This window comes from Populus trichocarpa, chromosome 2 (genome assembly GCF_000002775.5).
Source record: "Populus trichocarpa isolate Nisqually-1 chromosome 2, P.trichocarpa_v4.1, whole genome shotgun sequence".
In the NCBI taxonomy this organism is placed as follows: domain Eukaryota; kingdom Viridiplantae; phylum Streptophyta; class Magnoliopsida; order Malpighiales; family Salicaceae; genus Populus; species Populus trichocarpa.
In genome coordinates this window covers 1,716,409-1,738,415 of record NC_037286.2, presented here as the reverse complement: position 1 = coordinate 1,738,415, position 22,007 = coordinate 1,716,409, and the positions used below count along the sequence as shown (strand labels likewise).

The 22,007-nt window shown below is 33.7% G+C and overlaps 2 protein-coding genes across 8 annotated transcripts in view; one reads left to right on the top strand and one right to left on the bottom strand.

Moving 5' to 3' along the window:
- The window catches only part of LOC7490667 (cytochrome P450 83B1), a 58,172-nt gene that overhangs the window by 26,727 nt on the left and 9,438 nt on the right, over window positions 1–22,007 (bottom strand). Inside the window, exons 1-2 of one of the 5 annotated variants that reach the window (XM_052450595.1) lie at window positions 17,258–18,176; window positions 16,462–16,714 (exon numbers count right to left, since the gene is read on the bottom strand). The exons of 1 other annotated variant lie outside the window; for it this stretch is intronic. In XM_052450595.1, coding sequence (XP_052306555.1) covers window positions 16,462–16,714; window positions 17,258–18,151 — 1,147 coding nt within the window. In that variant the 5' untranslated portion in view covers window positions 18,152–18,176. Of the gene's footprint in view, window positions 1–15,897; window positions 16,715–17,257; window positions 18,177–22,007 lie in introns of those variants that run through there. 3 more of the 5 variants (XM_002300687.4, XM_052450597.1, XM_052450596.1) reach the window with 3 other exon arrangements.
- The window catches only part of LOC18096094 (cytochrome P450 83B1), a 79,315-nt gene continuing 58,876 nt past the window's right edge, over window positions 1,569–22,007 (top strand). Inside the window, exon 1 of one of the 3 annotated variants that reach the window (XM_052450603.1) lies at window positions 1,569–1,737. In XM_052450603.1, coding sequence (XP_052306563.1) covers window positions 1,588–1,737 — 150 coding nt within the window. In that variant the 5' untranslated portion in view covers window positions 1,569–1,587. The other 2 variants (XM_052450606.1, XM_052450609.1) reach the window with 2 other exon arrangements.

Genomic DNA, 22,007 nt, shown 5'->3' with positions numbered 1-22,007 from the left:
CCACGAATACACTCCTGGTGTGTGGAATGTCTGGCACATGTCCAGCGGCGGTGATCGGAGAGGGGACGCCCTCACAATCTTTGGATGGCAACGAGAAGAAGTAAAAAAGGCTTGTATGTAAGTGTCCATATAATCGTGTGCACGATAAGTCAGTTATAGGATTTCTCTTTTTAAAATTTCCTTTTTTTCAATTTTTTTTCTTTCTTTTTTTTTCTTTTTTTTTCTTCTAAAATATAAAGTGATATTATAACAAGGATTATTTTTAAAAATATTTTTTTGTTTTAAAAATATATTAAAATAATATTTTTTTATTTTTAAAAATTTATTTTTGACATCAACATATCAAAACAATTTAAAATTAAAAAAATATTAATTTAATAAAAATAAAAAAATAAAAAATTTTAAATTTTAAATTTTTAAAAAATATTTTTAAAACACAAAAATAAAAATAATAAAAATAATAAACAGGACAGCCGCCCAATCCTGTTTTTCTAGATTGGAACGCCGAGTGACTCGAGATTTGAGGATTGATGCTATAATTCAACATGGGACAAAATAACTTACACGAATACTGGACCTTGACAAGATTACATGATGATAATTTAACATTGACAAGATTATATAGAGATAATTTATACAGACATTAGACATTGACAAGTTCATATAAAAATAATTTATCATTAACATATCCAAAAAGACAAAAAGATCCATTATAATCCATAGTGTTTCATTAAAAAAAAAGCTATAGTATTCTCTCCAAAGTTTTAATTTTCTTTAATAATAATAATAATTAATAATTCATGCCGTCAGATCATAAATTACACGCACTAAAATGTATTGAATTATTATACACCATTTCTAGTTAAATGGCCCCATGAAAATTCCCACGCAAGTTTTTATTGAGGGAGAAAATTAATTCATTTTGTATGTCCTTGATTGGGATGAAAAGTCGCATCTGAACATGCATTATAACCGGCTATTTCAAACGAAACGGGCTGGAATTGAAAACCTTAGTATGTCGTAGTATCGTTCTCTTGGTATAATAAAAGGCAATAGGTTTGAATGCAAGATTTCTATATACGCAATAATCAAATCTAGACGGCAGACATTCATTATGAGTTTATTGAACAGCCCTAGAAAATGCTCATCAAATACGCAATAATCATGTGATATATGGATCAATTTCGAACACGGGCTATTGTTATTATAATTGCTGAGGAAAACATTCAAGTCAAAACATGAAGTAAATACTTTCAATTAAATTGGTGCATATACACAAATAAAATGCTCGAAATGAAAGTTAATATGATAGAAATCTATTTCCATAAATATTCTTTTTTGTCTATATTGCACTGTACGTGTAGGAGTGCAACTGGACTCTGTTTTTTTAAATTTATAAATTTTTTTGAAAAAATTTTAAATTAATTTTTTTTATATTTTTTAATCATTTTGACAGTAGCTATTAAAAATAAAAATAAAAATTATTTCAATATATTTTTAAATAAAAAATACACTCACCCGCAAACACTCTCTATATAATTGAAGCTTGTATCGCAGAATTCACAGCTCAAAAATACTCAGATCATAATGGCATTACTCATATTCGTAATTCTCTTCCTCTCCATCATTTTCTTGTTTCTTCTCAAGAAAAACAAAATCTCTAAAAGAGCTTGTTTCCCTCCTGGCCCCAACGGTCTTCCCTTGATAGGTAACTTGCACCAGCTTGATAGCTCAAACCTTCCAACGCAATTATGGAAACTATCTCAAAAATATGGCCCCCTCATGTCCTTAAAGCTAGGTTTCAAGCGAACCCTCGTAGTCTCTTCAGCCAAAATGGCTGAAGAGGTACTGAAAACCCATGATCTTGAATTTTGTAGCAGGCCTCTCTTGACTGGCCAGCAAAAATTTTCCTACAATGGTTTAGACGTGGCCTTTTCACCATATGGTGCTTATTGGAGGGAGATGAAAAAAATATGTGTCGTTCATCTCCTCAACTCGACACGAGTGCAAAGTTTTCGTACCAACAGAGAAGATGAGGTATCGCATATGATTGAAAAAATTTCCAAAGCAGCTCTTGCTTCTAAACCCTTCAACTTGACTGAAGGAATGCTGTCTCTTACAAGCACAGCCATATGCAGAACTGCCTTCGGAAAAAGGTACGAGGATGGAGGAATTGAAGGAAGTAGATTCCTTGCGTTGCTTAATGAAACCGAAGCCCTGTTTACGATGTTTTTTCTTTCTGATTATTTTCCATACATGGGATGGGTTGATAGACTCACGGGACGCGCCCATCGTCTTGAAAAAAATTTCAGAGAGTTTGATGTTTTCTACCAACAAATCATTGATGAACATCTTGATCCAGAGCGACCAAAGCCAGACCATGAGGACATACTTGACGTTTTGCTTCAAATATACAAGGATCGCACTTTTAAAGTTCAACTAACGCTTGATCACATCAAAGCAATTCTAATGGTAATCTAAGTTCGAATCAAATTCGGCCTTTTAATTTTCATTTCCCAAGCAAAATGATTTGGATTTGAATATTGTAAATGGTTTCAAATATCAATAACCTTACATTTTATTTTATTTTCCTGATCCTTGCAGAACATATTTGTTGGTGGGACTGATACAGCTGCTGCTACTGTGATCTGGGCCATGAGCCTTCTAATGAAAAAACCCTGAAGCAATGAGAAAAGCTCAAGAAGAAGTTCGAAAGGTGATAGGAGATAAAGGTTTTGTGTACGAAGATGATGTTCAACAATTGCCTTACCTTAAAGCTGTGGTTAAAGAGACCATGAGATTGCAACCAACAGCACCACTACTAGTCCCAAGAGAAACAACTACGGAGTGTAACATAGGTGGGTACGAAATACCAGCCAAGACCTTAGTTTACGTCAATGCGTGGGCTATTGGAAGGGACACAGAAGTTTGGGAGAACCCGTATGTGTTCATTCCTGATAGGTTCTTGGGCAGTTCTATTGATTTGAAAGGACAAGATTTTGAGCTGATACCATTTGGTGCGGGTCGAAGAATTTGTCCTGGTATATATATGGGAATTGCCACCGTGGAGCTTTCACTTTCTAATCTTCTCTACAAATTCGACTGGGAAATGCCTGGTGGGATGAAGAGGGAAGACATAGACGTTGATCATACGCAACCCGGTCTTGCTATGCATACGAGGGACGCTCTCTGCCTCGTGCCTAAGGCGTATGCTGTGATGGGCAATGATGCGTAAAGGAACTGTGGACATCATCATGAAATCGTGACTCTATGAATAAAACACGAATCAGCCCATGATCAGTAGTTTTTTTGTTTTTGAAGGTTTGCATGCTGTGTGTAATAATAAGAATAAACGACGGAGCTTAATATGAAGATTGACCTCGTAATAATTTTCACGCAAGCTCCGTTGAATTTTTAAGGTTCTTTGTACCCTTTTGTTTTTACATTAGAGTTCATTATGGCTTGAATTATTATTTTTTATGCAATTTGAAAAGTTGATGGTCTGAATTTTAAGACCTCTATCAAATTCTTTTCAATAGTACTGGCCCTAATATCTGAGCTTAGAAAGTCAATAAAAGGAGCAAGTCTCTTTATTCATGTGATATGCATGTCAATTTAAAATACTTTATAAGTTTTTAAATAGTGCATGATACATGAGTTAGATCAATGATCCTGCAGATAGGAGCTATCTAATTAAGAAATCTTGACACCAATATAAACAGGGTTCTAGGTATCAAAGACGTCCGTCTGAAAAAAAAATTTCATCTATTCAAACAACAGATCCAGATGATTTTTTATTTCACTTTGCCATGGGAGCAGTTGAAACTCCTACTAAAGCTCATGCAATTGCTTAATTTTCACTCTTTTGATGCATTGGAGTCAGAAGTTTTGGATGCCCTCTGCACTGTATTATCTAGGGTTTATTCCATTGGTCCCCTCCAGCTACTGGTGTGTCAATGTTGTGTTGCCCCTTCTTTGCTGATCAAGCAATGAACTGTAGATATGGTAGCAATGAATAAGGAGTTGCTATGGAAATTGATAATAACCTTAAAAGGGAAGAAGTGAGGATGCTTGTGAAAGAGCCCCTTATTCTTAATAGTTATTTTTATATATATATTGATTTTGATTGATTTTAGTTTTTTATGCAATAAACAAAATTGCCAAAAACAATATTTTTTTTTAAAGAAAATACATTAATAAGGAAAATAGAATTCATACTAACATATCACATTTTTTTATAATATTTAAATTATTATTTTTTTACAAAAATCCTTTTTTATTGCCACGTAATCAAATAAAAAATTCAAGAGCAAAGTTGAATTTGGATACTTGTCAATGTAGTCAATTCCTATATTGTCAATTAGCTTCTTGACAGCTACAAGAAAAACGTACTTTGAATTTGGACCAAAGTTGATGTTAAAAGACTGGCAACTAGATGTCGGGTTTTGGATCTATGCAGAATGCAGTTGCTGAGTGGGGCATTTTTGTTTTGGACAAGATGATTGGTGGTTTTTCATGGTGGATGATTGGTGGTTTTTCATGGTGGATGATGACTTTAAAGAACAACGCATGGTGGATGATTGGTGGTTTTGAAAATGATGATGAGAAGTTTGAACACCAAAAGTTAAACACATAATTTTCTTAAAAGCATTTAAATTTTCTTTTTTTCTTGACGAGCACATCATCAATGTCTATATCTTCCCTCTTCACCACAGATGGGATTTGATTTTTTTTTTTTTCCTTTCAGATCAATAGAACTGCCCAAGAATCTATCAGGATCGAACTCATATGGGTTCTCCAAAGCTTCTGGGTCCCTTCCAACAGCCCAAGCACTCACGTAAACTAGGGTCTTGGTTGGTATTTCGTACCCACCTATGTAACACTCCTTGGTTGTCTCTCTTGGAGTAGTAGTTGTGCTGTTGGTTGCAATCTCATGGTGATGATGTCCCAAAACTCTCAGTATGTTAAAAGAAAACATGTTATTTAATATTTAGATAGTTGTTAATTAAAATATTTATTTAATTAGTTCCTTTCTTCGTAGCTCATGAAATACTAAATTAATGGTAAAAGCTTTCGTATAAGCAAAAACAATTCTTATTAATGAATTTAAAGACCCTTCGAACTTAATAAAAGATAAAAAAATCCCTTACACATCATTAATAAGAGAGAAATATTCATTACATATAATTAATGAGATTGAAAATATGATAGATCTTCGAAAAACGTTTTGGACCTGAGTAGGACATGATATTATTCTATAATAGAGCTCCATATTCCTAAATTTCTAAGACCTATTGAACCTGCCAGTTAGCCAAACTCAGATGAAAAAGGCATAGGTGTTCATAAAAAATCATTACACCTTAGGTTTAGTGGATGTCCGAACTTAAGTGTGTTCAGTCTGATAGCTTGCGAGACTTATCTTAGCTTGGATTCAACTGACAGGCAAACCCAAATGTATTGGGTTCGACAACTTCCTGGATTCATGTTACATTAGATTCAGCTGATGGTAATACCCAAGTATATTAATTCTAACAACTTGACAGACTTATGTTACCTTAGTCCAACTAACTACTGGACCAAGTATATTAGCTTCGATAACTTATAAAGTCCACATTGTCTTGATTTTTTTTTTAATGTAAACACATTGAGTCAAAATAAATGATTCATCAGTTGCCCCAAGTCTTTAAGCATATAATGCATAAAGATTTATAAGGTATCTTGAGAGACAACATGTGAGGGGCCCACAAATAAATTAACGAAGATCCCCAAATATTTTTGAAATTTTCTGATATAAAAAAGGAACTCGTTTGATCAAATATCAAATTAGAATGGGCATAAAAATTATGGTTCAATGCATAACGATGTGCTTTGCCAAACACATCCTTAGTAAACACAATTTAGGCCAGCTGGGCCTAAGCCCAGACCCGGCCCACTCTCTTCTTTTTTCACTGGGCTGGGTATAGCCCAGCCATGCAGGCTGGGCTGGGCCCAGATGGCCCGGCCCGGTTACTGGTTCAAACCAGTAACCGGCCCAGGCAGCAGGCAGGCACGCATGAACTAAGTCACGCGTGCTCTGCACAGTGTGAAGGTAATTATAATTCCCTTTGCACTGTTTTGCCAACTTAGAAATGAATTAAACGGGGAGGAGGAAGATGTCTTACCTGGGCGTGCCGCTGGAGACGAAGACGCGAGGTGACGGTCCCTTGGCCGACTGGTGCTTCCTCCTCTCTGTTTCTACCTTCTGTTTTCTGCCTTCTGTTTTTTTTTTCCCTGTTTTCTGCTTCTTCTTTTTTTTTTTTTTTTTCTCTCGGGTTCCTCCTCTGTTTTTCTCCCCTCTGCGTTTTTTTGCTTTCTATTCGCTCTCCTCTGTTTTCTTATTCTGTCGTCTCTCTCCCTCCCGTTTCACTCTGCTTTTTTTCAATTGTTTTTCTTTTTTGCTCTCTCCCCCCCCTTTCTCCTCTGAATTCTTCCAGTTATAGGGGTGTTCCTTCTCTGCATAAGCCTACGTCTCTCTTCTGGATAAGCATGGCTTCGGGAGTTGGTTTCCTGCTAGAACTCGGACGCCAACAGTCCTGCCGCGGCCGGACTGTTGGTGGCAGACTTCGACTCGGACTCCAGCGGCGTGTCCGGAGGGGGAGCCTGATTGGATTGGGGACCTTAGCAGACCAAAATCAATCTGTCCTTGCTTGTGTTGAGCTGTCTACCTAGGCAGGATTTCTTTTTTTCTTTGCAGGGTGTCTCCTCTGTTTCCAGAGGAAGAAGAAGATGGCCAGAAATGAAAAACGGCGCCGTTTCTGGACTGGGCAGCTGGTTTTCAATCTGGTCCTCCAAGTTTAAAAAACGCTTAATCTGGACCCTGGGCAGAAATACCGTGCCTTTTACAAGATGGTCCCTGAACCTTAATCACTTGTAATGTCAACCTTAAATAGCTGAGAAGATTTAATATTTATTCAATTATTCTCTTAATTTCATTAATTAATAAAATCCTTAAACTTATCCATTCTTTAATTAAACTTTCAATATCATTAATTAAACTGAATTAAAGTTTAATTAAACTCATTCCTGTTAATTTTTTTAAAATTACTTTTAAAGTTATAAATACAACATGATTAACCCTTCAAAGCTTTTTATTTGTATTGTCTTGATATAAATTTTAATTATTTATTTATTTATTTTTCTTTTTTTTTTCAAATTTAATATTATAAAAACTATTTTTCATTCGGGAGTAGAAGGTAGTGAAAGCATACGAGAACAAGTCTCTTCGCAAAGGAGTTTTTCCTTTAGATAAACATAATAATCTTCATCTTTTTTCCTATTTTTCAAAAACTTCTTAAACATTTTTAAGAATGACTTCTAAAAAAGAAAAAAAAAATGCGTCTCCTAAATGAAATTCCACCTGAAACTGGAATCTCTAGTCGAGGATCTTCGACCATAAAAATAGACCCTAGATCCGAGAGAGACGCTTCTCAACCTTCCTCCACTAGAAGGGGGAGAGATAGTAGTTCTCAAGAGGTCTCTTACCTCAAAGGACAGGAAAGGTTACCAGGGATGCCTCCCGATGAGGCTGAAAGCACTGTTTCTTTTGACAAGTGTCCATGACCACCTCTAGACAACCAGGGGATTCTTCTTGTTATTGTCTTATGTATGTCGTTGATGCTATGATGTTTGTGCTGGGATGAACTCCTAGAGCTACATTGGAGATCTCTCATTTTGGATTCATGAAAATAAGCTATGGGAACTTTGAATTCAGTGTTGACGCTTTGGGAGTTGCAGAATATTGCTAGAAATATTTGAAGGAAAAGTAAAAATGAAAACATAGAAAGCATGGTGAAAAACCAATCTCATTTATATTACATTACTCTTTTAAAAAAGAAAGTCCCTATAAACTTGAATTTAAATTTACAATACTCTAAACATATATTTATATACTAATTTCGAATAATTCAAGAGACTTAAAAGATAATTTTTTTTTTAAATAATTACATGCATATACTTGGGAGAACTAGAAGAACTAAAAAAAAATTTGGATGAAAACTACAAAATTAATTCCAACAAATATTTCTTAAGATTCTGTCGAACTGATTAAACTTCTGGGAGCCATACAGAGCTAATCCTTAAGAAGCCGATTGCTATTGGTATTGTGGAGAAGGAAATGGCTGAGGCTGGAGATTCTATTGTTTCAAAATTATAGTCTAGTAATTTCCTGGGCTAGTTTGTTTGCTTGGGTTCCTTCATTTTTTTCTGCTGTATCTGTTTTTCATGGTGACCCTTTGGGTTGCTTATTTTGCCATCTCTTGGCTTAATCTTGTTTGCTTATAAAAACAATATAAAAAAAAAAGCAGTACGACACAGCAATGCTACAACTGTTAACATCCTGGTTCCCTTTGTTTCGGTATCTTGGTCGTCAGTTAAAATCTCACTTCAAATTAAGAGCTAGCTTTCGCACATCTTTCCAGTGGGTCAACTGGTTCTTTTGATCTAGCAATAGGGTGTGTAGAGTTTGTCTAAACTAAGAAGTTCATGACTGTGATGGTATTCATAATAGAAGAAAGGAGAGAATAAGCAAGGGAAGAAATTTCCCTGAACTAGCTGTATTTTGTTTCATTAATCAATATATCAATTGTATTATATATAAAAAGATTGATCCAACTAGCCCTAACTCTTGATATATCAATTTTCAAGGGATTCTCAGGGTTTTATTTCCATTAATTAATAAGAAACTTGTATTTTTCTTTACGTTCTATGATTTATTTTACTGTTATTACGCAGCAGAAGTTTAAGGTGCTGTTCGGAAACGTGGCTCAAATCTTTTTTTATAAAAATATTTTAAAAAATAATTGTTTTAACAATCCCAACCCAGGACAACAAATGCCTAGAAATTCAAAGAATAATTCACACACAGAGACAAAACAAATATCTCCTACGTGCACGGGTCGCGGAAAATTAAACACTATTTTAAATATGGAGAATTACAAATGGTGTTTACACAACTCTCTTACACACAAATGCAAATCTCCTGTCTCACTTATTATGCAAATTTCTCTCCTCACAATTGGCTCTCCTGTGCTGCTTGTTTCTCTCACTCTTGGCGTACCTTTTGCTGCACAATTACAGCTCTATTTATAGTGCAAGATTGGGGGAAGGATGGCAGCTACCTCCTCTCTTTATCAACAATTTTGATCACCTGACTTGCTGCTATTTCTGACTTCAACATGCAGCTACCATCCCAGCACATTACAGAAACTTTCGGTGCAGAGTTCTTTGACACGTCATGCATGGCTGCATGATGGTTTCCACATGTTGCGCGCTTTCGACATTTTCTTTATTTTTGTGGCAGTTATTTTGTAATTATTGACAATAATGAATGTAACAAAAGTTTGAAGCTTTTGCTGCGAGGTTGGCATGTGGCTAAAACTCGCCTTGTTTGCGCACAGAGGCGCCATCCATCACGAGGAGCATAACTATATTAAGTAAAATAATTTAGTCCCCTAAGAACTTCATAAATATTCCCCCCCTATGGTTTTAAATAAAGAAAAGGTGGGTGTCTACTTTTTTTTTTTTTTCACAACACAACATTATATAATCAATTAACTTAACATTTCATAATTATTTGTATAGGCAATTAGTGAATAAGAGGAATTTTTTTTTTAAGATAACTGGATATCAAATATAAATTTATGCTATGGGTGTCAAATAAATTCATAACGTTCAATTTTGATAAAGATCTTTGTTGCACGTGTGCGTCGTCGCCACAATTATCTTTCTAGACTGAGATAGTCAGGAATGATGTGGGTGAAAATAATAATTTTTTGTCATTTATCAGTAAAATAAAAAGAATGAGAGTCGCCACTTAGTATTTTGGTCACTAAGAATCCTAACTGATCTCATAGTCTAGGAAAGGATACTGATTGCGTAAAAGAAATGTATTAACACCCCTAATAAGTCTTACTTGAGATAAGCTGTATTGTTTATTTGCTTGATATAAACTAAGAAAAAAATCCTCCTCGGTAAGGAGATCCTTATCTTATCAGATTAAAAATCTAACCGTTCTAATACCAACAAAAATAATTATCTTTCTATTAAATATAAAGAGTAAAAATAAAAGTTTTTGGTATTTTTGAAATGTAGGCCAAAATCCTTTAGAAATTTACAAACTTGTTGTAAAATCCATGCAATATTTAAAAAAAAAACATGTCAAAGTTTTTGAGATTTTTTTTTAAAATTACTTAAATAACTTAAGTATTTTTAGTCATATGCAAGAAAAAAAGAAAACATATTTTTAATTTTTTTGGAAACTTTTTAGGCTTTGTTCGGCAAAAACTCATTTTTTCTTTGTAATAAAAGTACAAAAAATAAGCTTATAGAGTGTTTACCAAACACACTCTTAAACCCAATAACCCTTTAACAAAAATTATGGCAAGTCAAACATGGTATTAAACCCTTTGATTCATTTGTTTTACCTGACCTGACTGAGTTGACCTGAAAATTTGACTCGACCATAAACCGAACCAAAATTCTAGTTTGATTTGAAAAACAATCCAAAAACAAAACTAAAGCAAAAAAAAAAAAGAGATTAAACACAACAAAAAACATAAATATTCAAAAATTCTTCAACAAAACAGATTAAAAAAATAAAATTAAAGAACCCGAAGAACTCCCAAAATGAACTCAGCAACGTGGGTTCCAAATTGGACCAGATTTGATCACAACAAGGGCACAAACATGTTGGAAATCATGCAAGAATCTATAATCTAGAATCCAACTACTTCAATTATAATTAAAACATCATGATTTTGTCAAATAGGTTTCGGTTCTAAACCAAAACCCTATGATTAAAATCCATTGAAATCATGTTATTAATGCAAATAAACATTAGATTATTGGTTAATCATGCATAAGAAAGGGTTCTTGGTAAATAAATGAAACAAAACAAGTCAAAATCATGCAGTTAAGACAATGTTCTTGGGAATAACACAAATAACAAATGAACATTCAACGTGAACCTAATAGCGTGACTCTCAAGCTAGACTAGATATGGGCAAAACAAAGGCACATACATGTTGGAAATCAAGCAAGGATCAATAATCTAACATCCATTCGCTTTGATTGCAATGAATCATCATGATTTGACCAAAATAGATTTCAGTTTAAAACCAAAATCCTAGAATTAAAAACCATTTAAACATGTTATTGATACGAATAAATACTAGATTATTAGTTAACCATAAATAAGAAAGATGTATATGCAAAGAAATGGATCAAAATTGATCCAGATCTAAGGGCTAAGAAAATGTTATTTCCAATAACACAAAGAACATTGCCTAAACCCAGAAAGAAACCCAGCCATGCCCAGAAATGGCAGTCACTGCCAAGCCCAGAAATGAGTAATTTTGGCTTCTAAAACATGTATTTTTTATCCCAACAAGTCATAATATCATACACAAATATGTTTGAATAAAAAAACATAACAAAAAAACATCAAAACATATAAAAAAGGCAAGAAGTACTAATAAAAAAAAACATAAAATTAAAACAAACTATATGTTCACACAACATTGATTCAAAATTAATTTTTTGAACCCATTTTATGTGCATGAACATACCTAGCAAAACCAGGGTAAAACACCCTTACTTTAACATGTATAGTTTAAATTAAACAAAAACTAAAACAACATTATATATCAAAAACAAACTTAAACAACAACTTTAATGTATAAAAAGCATAAAACAAATTTCAAAATAAACATTGTTAAGTAAGAATCACAACAACAAAGAGAGATAAATGCAACATAATTTGTTAAACATTGCAAACCTCTTTTCTATGCTTGTAACTATAAATGCAAACCAAAACAAATAAAAAAACAACAAAATGAGTTTGCAATATATACCTAAAACAACTACTTTCTCTTGGCTTTTTTTTAAGAAAATTTTACCCCTCGTAAACTTACGAAACTTAAAAAAACTTTTGTTTTGACTTTTGAACTTCTTCCCTTATATTTTTTATTGATATTTCTCTCCTTTTCTTTATCTTTTTCTTTTTTCTTTCTCTCCTTTGTTTAGCCCTTTTTCTTGATCTTGAGGGGAGTAAATCATACGATGGCTTTTTCTTAAGAGAACCGGGATATGGCCCTGGTGGTCAAAAGTACGTATTTTTAAACACAGCATTTCTTCGGTCCTTTACCTTATCTTTACATTTCACTTTATATTTATTCCTGCATTTCAGGTCTTCGGCAGTGCCCAAGAAGGTGGATATACTGGAGGGCATGCATGTTATTGGGCGAGCTAATTATTATTATTGTAATTATTATCATTATTATATATGTGCATAGATAAACGATATATGCTTCAAATATTGTTCCTCTGGACTTGACAACGAAATTTTTTGCCTTCTAATGTTGCATGGGCATGGGCCATTCCATGATCATAGTTGACAGAATGAATGTTGGTAATCGACTTGATCAGGTAATAAGTTTAGAATTATAGTCTGCCTGGGATTCCAAGCTGAGTGCTCTTTCTGGGTTCAGTGATTCAGTCTCTGTTTCAAATTTATGGTTCGATAGTGTTGTTTGCTCATTATCTTATGTCATCAATAAAATAAAACCATCGTATGGTTGCAACAAAAATATAACTGTGTTTTCTAAAACAAAAACAAAAAAAAAAGTCTATTTGGTGGAAAGTGGAAACAAGATGCATGTTTGGAGTTAAAAACTGCTCATGTTTTTAGGCAATTGTCTTAAAAAGATAAATTGGTTCCCGTGATTGTCACATTGTCACTGGAGGACTGTTTTTATGTCCAAAACATAGAGTATCTGTATTGGATATCTCAGTCATGAATCCCGGGCAGTGACAATTGGCTCCCTCTGAAGTTTCTGTGTTTTGTTGAATATTTTGTGGTTCTTTAGATAGGGCATTATAGGAGTTGGTGTGCGGGTATATGTCTGTGTGGGTGAGAGGGTATAAGTGTGTGTCTGTGTGCTGTTTGATTTTTACAGGAATACTCATGTCTAACACCTGTGGTCTTAACAGCTTGATGTCTATGATGGCAAAGCTTCTGGTGAAGGTATGCTAAATGTTAAATGTACTTTTATTGATTCATTTTCTCATTGGTAAATCCTCTACCTCTTTCTCAAAAAAGAAAAATGAGAAAAAAAGCCTCTGCATCTGTTAGGAGCAGATGTCAATAAGTAGTTTTGGAAACCAGAATTCTGCCCTGTATGGGCTTACTTATGAGCAGTTTCTATAGCTCCTCACTTGTGTGACTCACCAGTGATGATGAACTGTTGGAATTTGACCTGGTGATTTATTATTATTCTGTAGGCAGTGGGGAGCCTGAGCGTAAAAACCTTGTGAAGCAAAGTGCGAAAAAGGGTGCTGCCAAAGCTTCTGATAACTCCAGAAAGAGGAAGTCAAAAGATTCATCGGAATCAGAAGATGAAGAGAATGGTGATGACGAAAGTGATGCTAGTGAAGATCAAGTCAATGGCCAGACAGAAAAGAAGAGCAAACGGGGTGGACAAGCTCCGATCAGATGGGTCCATTGAAAGGCACAAGGCACGGTTGGTCGCCAAGGGCTTCACCCAACTGGAAGGCATAGACTATCAGGACACATTTTCCCCCACTGCCAAGATAATTTCAGTGCGCTGCTTGCTTGCCTTAGCTGCAGCCCGTGGGTGGTCTTTGCATCAAATGGACGTGAATAACGCCTTTCTTGATGGCGATTTGGCAGAGGAGATTTACATGTCTCCACCACCTGGTCTACAGCGACAGGGGGAGAATAATCTGGTGTGCCGTCTGCATAAGTCGCTGTACGGGTTGAAACAGGCGTCTAGACAGTGGTTTGCAAAATTCTCAGAGGCTATTTGTTCTGCTGGCTTTGTTCAATCTCGAGCCGATTACTCCTTGTTCACCAAAACACGAGGCAAGCTCTTTACTGCACTTTTGATATATGTGGATGACATTTTAATTACTGGAAATGATCATGATAGCATTGTTGACACTAAGAAATTCCTGCATAGTCAATTTAATCTTAAAGACCTTGGTAATCTTAAGTACTTTCTTGGTATTGAGGTTTCTGCATCCAAGAAAGGTATTTTTATCTGTCAGCGTCAATATGCTCTGGAAATTATTGAGGATGTTGGTTTGTTAGGGGCTGCCCCAATTAACACTCCTATGGAAAGAGGTTTAAAGTTATCGAACCAGGGTGTTGTGTTGAAAGAACCGAGTAGGTATAGAAGATTGGTTGATAGATTGATTTATCTGACAGTTTCGAGGCCAGATATAACATATGCAGTGCATGTTTTGAGTAGATTTATGCATGAGCCCAGAAAGCCTCACATGGAAGCAGCACTTCGGGTTGTCCGATATTTGAAAGGTGCACCGGGTCAAGGTCTATTTTTCTCGTCAAATAATGACTTCAGGTTGAGGGCCTATTGTGACTCAGATTGGGCAGGTTGCCCACTTACTAGGAGATCCACCACAGGTTATTGTGTGTTTCTTGGACCGTCATTAATATCCTGGAGGTCAAAACGACAGAAAATAGTTTCTCTTTCTTCCGCCGAAGCTGAATATCGCGCAATGACAGGAGCCTGCTGTGAGTTGACATGGCTGCGTCAACTGTTGAGAGACTTGGGTCTAATACATCATGAAGCAGCTCTATTGTTTTGCGACAACAAGGCTGCCTTGCATATAGCAGCCAACCCAGTTTTCCATGAGCGGACTAGGCACATTGAGATGGATTGCCATTTCATTAGAGACAAGATTCAAGATGGTTCAGTGATCACGAGATATGTGAATTCCACACATCAGCTAGCAGATATCTTAACCAAGTCTTTGGGAAAGGAAAGCTTCGTCCCTATGATCCGCAAGTTGGGAGTCCAGGACATTCACTCTCCAACTTGAGGGGGAGTGTTAGCAAGATAAACGTGAACATTATCTTTATATAGAAATAGATAATTAGTACATATTATCTTTCTGTTATAGTCATACTATCTTTATGTTATGGTTCCTATATTGTAGCTAAATTTCCTGTAATGCAGTTTATAATTCCTAACTTATAGGAACCCCTTTACTGTACAAATACCAGACCTAAGGTCTGTGTTTCATTCATTCAATCAATATACAATATTCTTCCATCTTTTCAAGTGGTGATGACGAAAGTGATGCCAATGAAGATCCAGTCAATGGCCAGACAGAAAAGAATAGCAAACATGGTGGAAAAGTTTCTGGCAGGGGTCAAAGTAAAGGTGGAAAATAATCAACATCCGATGGAAAAAGTACACGGCGTGGGCGGGCCGGGACGCCCTCTATCAGGATATAGAAGCACAGTTTCGTCTCAAGAAAAAGCTGGTAAGAGAGGAAGACCACGCAAGTCGTGACTCACAAATGTCCAGTTTCCAAGAGGAAATTTTGGTCTCTCAATGTAGAGAACTTTACGATCTCATACATTGACTGCTGTAATCTGCCTTTTTTTTTAATTGCTTTATATTTTCAGTCTTCAATTGCCTCCATGGCTTTTCTGTTTTCTTCACGAAAACAATATTTCGGGGTTGGCACTTGATCAGGCTTGGAGGACTAGGAGAATTGTATGATTTGAGTTGCAGCTTGTACCAAAATCTTTATATAGAATGAAATTCCATCATCAAATCGTCGAGGTACCTTCAGCTAATTTGTCAGTCTATTTCTTCAATTGATCTATGCGCATTAGCTGGAAAGACAGTACGATACAGCAACGAATATTATTATATCTACTCAATCCAGTGACGTAGCTTGCATTCATATCGAACGAAGGAAAAGAGAGTTTTTAATATGAATTAATGCTCGGATATCAAACAATAGAAGGCGTAATCTTTTCATATTGCCATTATGCAGAATGAACATATGCCATCCAAGATATAGATCTTAATTAAATACAAGCCGTAATGCTTTTTAATGTATCATAAAAAACGATAGTGCACGATCAATACAAATATTGCCATACTTGATCTAATAATGGATCTTTCATTAATACATGTCTGTATTATGCTCCATTCTTTATTGTAGCAAGCCCATATCGAACAAAGGGAAATAGCTAATAATCATGAACTGCGGTGCCTTTATGCCCTGTTTCCCCATCACACACAAACTTAGGCACAAGGCAGAGAGCATCCCTCATATGAGGAACAAGACCGGGTAGCACATCATCCATGTCTATATCTTCCACCCCAGATGGCATTTCCCAGTCAAATTTATGAAGAAGATTCGCAAGTGAAAGCTCCACAGTGGCGAGTGCAATAAATATCCCAGGACAAATTCTTCGACCAGCACCAAATGGTATAAGCTCAAAATCATTTCCTTTCAGATCAATGGAACTGCCCAAGAATCTATCAGGATTGAACTCATATGGGTTCTCCCAAGCTTCCGGGTCCCTTCCAACAGCCCAAGCACTCACGTAAACCAAGGTCTTGGCTGGTATTTCGTACCCACCTACGCAACACTCCTTGGTTGTTTCTCTTGGGATTAGTAGTGGTGCTGTTGGTTGCAATCTCATGGTCTCTTTAACCACAGCTTTCAGGTAAGGCAATTGTTGAACATCATCTTCATGCACAAAACCTTTATTTCCAAATAAATTTCTAACTTCTTCTTGAGCTTTTCGCATTGCTTTAGGATTCTTCATTAGAAAGGTCATGGCCCAATTCATAGTAACTGCACTTGTGTCTGTCCCCGCAAGAAATATGTCCTGCAAGGACGCAAAAGAAAGTTAAATTGAGAATAATACTGCAAATATATATATTATTTCTTTCTGTATTATTTACTGAGAAACTAACTGTACACAAGATTATTAAACCTGCCTCGGCTTAATCAATTAAAATAATATTATTTTTAATTATTTTAAGTTTAATATACCTTAACAAGATTGATCGAATTCTAATTTGAATTGCCAAGTAATTTAATTTGATCAAGTCAATTATCACTCGATTTTTTCAAAATTCAACTTAATCAGATCTTAAATCAACCTAGTAGGCCTAACCAAGTTAGTACAAGCTCGAGTTTTTTTTTGGCGGTCTACTTGGTTTTTAAGGTACACATTAATGGATTATTTTTTTTTTACCTCACAAAAATATTCTCTCCCTCATTTAAATTTAAATTGAATCTAAATCTAGGACTTAGAAATTCGAACATTGTACTGTATAACACTCATCACTTGGAATTGAGAATAAAAAAAAGTAATGAACATTGAATACAAGATGAAATTACTTGAGTTTAGAACTTATTAGATTACCATTAGAATTGCTTTGATGTGATCCAGGGTTAGCTGAACTTTAAATGAGCCATCCTTGTATATCTGAAGCAAAAAATCAAGTATAGTATCCTCCCTCTCGGGCTTAGGCCTATTTGGATCAAGCTTATCATCAATTATTCCTTTGAAGAAAGCATCAAATTCTTTGAAACTCTTTTCCAGACGATAGGACAGTCCGGTTAGTTTATCGACGAGCCAGCCCAAGCAAGGAAAATAATCCGAAAGGAAAAAGCTTGAAACCATTGCCTGGATTTCGTGAAGCAACTCTAGGAACCTATTTTTATCGCTTCCTCCAATTTCATACCTTTTTCCAAAGGCAACTCTGCATATTGTTGTGCTTGTGAGAGACACCAATTCTTCAGTCAAGTTGAATGGTTTAGAAGCAAGAGCTGATTTGGATATGTTTTCAATCATACGAGAAACCTCATCTTCTCTAATGGGACGGAAACTTTGTGCTCGAATTGAGCTAAAGACACGAACGACACATATTTTTTTCACCTCCCTCCAATAAGCTCCATATGGTGCCAAAGCCAAGTCTAAGCCATTGTAGGAAAGTTTTTTCATGACCGTCAAGGCAGGCCTGCTACAAAATTCGAGGTCATGAGTTTTCAATATCTCTCTAGCCATTTTGGCTGAAGAGACTATCAGGGCTGGCTTGAAACCTAGCCTCAAGTACACGAGGGGGCCATGTTTTTGAGAGAGTTTCCATAGATACTGATGAAGGTTGGAATTGCCAAGCTGGTGTAAGTTACCTATGAAGGGAAGACCATCAGGACCAGGAGGCAAACAGGCTTTTTTAGTGGTTTTGTTTCTCTTGATCAGAAGAAACAAGAGGAAAATGGGGACTGATAGAATTAGGAAGTCAAGTAAAGCCATTGTGATTGATCTATGTTCTTTCAATCACCATAACAAAAGCTAAAAAAACCTCACAGATTCATTATGCATATTCATATTTCACTGTGTATTTCGACATTTAAATTATTATTTTGTCTTTAGTTGGAAGAATCATTTAGCTTTGTTATTATTTTATTACTCTTGAAAGCAAAATCATTTAGCTTTGTTATGCACATTCATATTTTACTCTGTATTTCCACATTTAAATTATTAGTTTGTCTTTAGTTGGAAAAATCATTTAACTTTGTTATTATTTTATTACTCTTGAAAGCAAAAAGACATTAAATTTTAGTCAAGGAACTTTTTAGTATTTGAGTTAGTTTTTAAACAGTTAATTCATTGCTCTTGGAGTTTAAAAAGCTTTGCATTTGACATAGGGGTTCTTTAATCTTTTACATTTAGTTATTTAATAGTTATTTGGGTATCATTAATTAGGGGCAACAGGGTGAGCAAATTAAAAAAAAAACTGGAATCGCGTGAATAATATCTGCCAGGTTTAGATGGCACGTGTGGTACTATCCGGTGGCCAAAACCTTACTTCTGGGGTAGTGGCCAGAGTGTCTCGGCATCCCCTCTACGTACAAGCGACTCAAAATTGTTATCGGTTTGACGTGTGGGGCCTTTTGTTTTTTTATTTTTTCCTCTCTCCTACTCGATTTTCATGCTAGCCTTCAAGAAAATCAAATCAGCCCCTGAAGTTTGTTATCTTTAAAATTCTTTCCCTATTCTTTTTATTACAATTTTTTAATTTAAAATAATTTATGAAATTAAATATTGCATTGTTAATTACTATTTTTTACAAACAAAATCATTGATGGATTGAAAAGTCATCGGTGATATTTGAGGGGTTTGTGAAATTTTTTTATTAAATTAAAAATTTAAATTAAATATTACAAACAAAATCACCGACATATTGAAAAGTCATCGGTGATATTTGTGGGGTTTCTAAATTTTATTTATTAAATTGAAAATTTCAATTAAAAATTACAAACAGAATCACTAGCGAAATGATTAAAAATATTAATATTTAATTATCCGTCAGTAAACTTGTCGGTAAAATGCCTCAATTAAAAAACTAGAATCCCTCATTTCACAACAATCACGTCTCTTCTTTTCTTCTTCTTCTTCTTCTCTCTTCTCCTTATGTAAAAAACACCACCATCCCTTTCTTTCTTTCTCTTCTCTTCTCTCCTTTACTCCTTCTCTTCTCCTCCATGCATATGTAAGTCTTCTCATTTTTTCTTCTTAGTTTTTTTTTAATTAACATACTTTATGAATTTTTTTTCTTTTCAGCTTCACTCGCAACTACATTAAGGTAAGATTTTTCTTTCCTTTTCTTTTTCTTTTTCTTTCTTATGTTTTTTTGCTTTATATTTGTTTTTTTATTTTATTTTTAAAATTTTCTGTTCTTAATAATTGTATGATTGTTGTTGTAGGATTTTTTTTCATATGATATCAATTTTGTTGGATTTTGTTTTTCAATTTTGTTGTTCAATTTCAATTAAATTATTTTATTTGTTGCTAGATTATAGGTTCTGAAATAGGTTTTCTTGGTTAGGTGAAAATTGTTTTTAGTTGATTTATTTATTTGTTGTTGTTGTTTTTTTTTGTGTTATTTATTTGTTGCAAATTTGTTTGAGTTGATTTTCTTTTTCTTTTTTCCAAGCAATTCAATTCCTAAGTATTATGGAGGGTTGGTTTATATTAATTTAATTATATATTTTCTAGTTCTATTAAATAATTTTTTGAAATATTTTTAAATAATCACCGACGGAATTGCCTGCGGTATTTATGTCGGTTATATGACAAGCTTCTTGAGGGAAATACTAACAAAATGTAGCAAATACAATTTTTTTTGAGTGCTTTTCCCGTTAGTAAATCCATCGGTAATAAATATTTTTTATTACCGACGGACTCAACGATAGATAAAAAATTACCAACGAGATTTTTACAGACGAAGCATTTCTGTCTATGATCCCGTCGGTAAATTCATTGCCGATAAAATGATAGTATAAATATGGACAGAAAATTCTATCAGTAAATATAAAAATTTTGGTAATGAATCATCTTTGTACCTTCTATTTTAGAAATACATAATTTTACTAAAAACAATTATCATAGAGACCCATTTATTATTAAAATTGATAATAATTTAGAAGCTCTAATAGCTATTTCAATTAAGACACCTGTATATTTTTATTTGATTTGATTTTGAGTTTTTAGACTGATTAAAATGTATTTTGCTATTAGAAATGGAGTTTTAGAGGTTCATGTGATTATTTTTTGATTTTTTAGGTGAAAAGTGATTGAAATCTAGGCTTTTAAGTCTAAAAACTTTAATCCTAATTTTCTGGTTATAAACGAACTAAGAGTTGTTTATTCAGGTTTGCGACTCATCGCCTATTTTTTTTTTAAATAGATTACATGTCATTTTCCTTTAAGGAAGAAAAAAAGAAACTCTTAGTCTTTAAATTTCAAGCACACGTGCTTCTAACCTTTTAAGTTTTTTACGTGATTATGTTGAGATTGTTTTTTTAATAAATAAATTTATTAAAATGATGTTTATATAATTATCCAATCATGGTATTATTGTTAAATAATATTAGTGTCTTTTATGATAATATTAATAATTATTTTCGAAATAATTAAATATGAAACTTGAATACTTAAGGCAAATCAAATATTTATATAGTTTTTATTTTGTTATTGTAAGTTTTTCTATATTTCGTTTTCAAAATTAGTATTGTTATATTTTTAATACATTAGCGTCAAATTTATAGATTCATTATTTTTTGAGTTTTGTTATAGTAAAACTGCTTTTAGGATTATGATGTTTTTATTTAAAGAACAATGCTTTTGATAAAAAATAAATTTATCAAGAAGAAAAATGCATCAGGAAAGAGGTTTTGATTAAAGAGATACTCTTTTTTTTTTAATTTCAAATCATTAATTTTTTAGATATTTATTTTAATTGCTTTTAGCTGTTATGCAATAAGCAACATGGCTAAAAAAAGGTGTAATGTAATTTTTTTTAAGTTTATTATTCTTACATGTTTTAATATATTCACGTCAAAACTATCAATTCATTATTTTTTTAATTTTTTATTAAGATAAGTTCTTGTATAAAAAAACAATATATATGAGAAAAAAATGAGAAAAAAAAAGAGTTAATAAGGTACAAAGTTTTTTTTTTAAGAAATGGTTACTTTTTTTTTCCTTATTCTTAATATTTATTTTTTTGGATATTAATTTTAATTGATTTCAGTTTTTTATGCAATAAACAACATTGTCAAAAACAATATATTTTGTTTTTGAAAAATAATACATTCATAAGAAAAAGATTTTTTTTTATAATATTTTAATTATTTTTTTTACAAAAATCCTTTTTTATTGCCATGTAATTAAATAAATAAAATAAAATTCAAGAGCGCCCTGCGACATGAGATGAAGTTTCTTTATATGCATCTATTTTTCAGCTTCTTGAAATCAAGTTTCTTCATATGTATTTATTTTTCAGCTTTTCATTTTAGTATTTAGTTAATGTTGACAACTTTTTTTATAATTTATTGATTCATATTATTTTTCATTTATTCCATTAAATACATGTATCAACTTTCTATTTTTCAATTGTTTTTTTATAATATTACAATACTTGTATATTTTTTTTATATTAGAAATTAACTCTAAATTTTACCCGTATCAATTACTTAGCTACTTGACTGACAACTACAAGAAAAACATACTTTGAATTTGGACCAAGGTTGATCTCATAGTTATTAAACCCGATCATGGGATTTACCCAGTCAAGGAGTCGGGTCGAGGGTTACACAGGTCAACC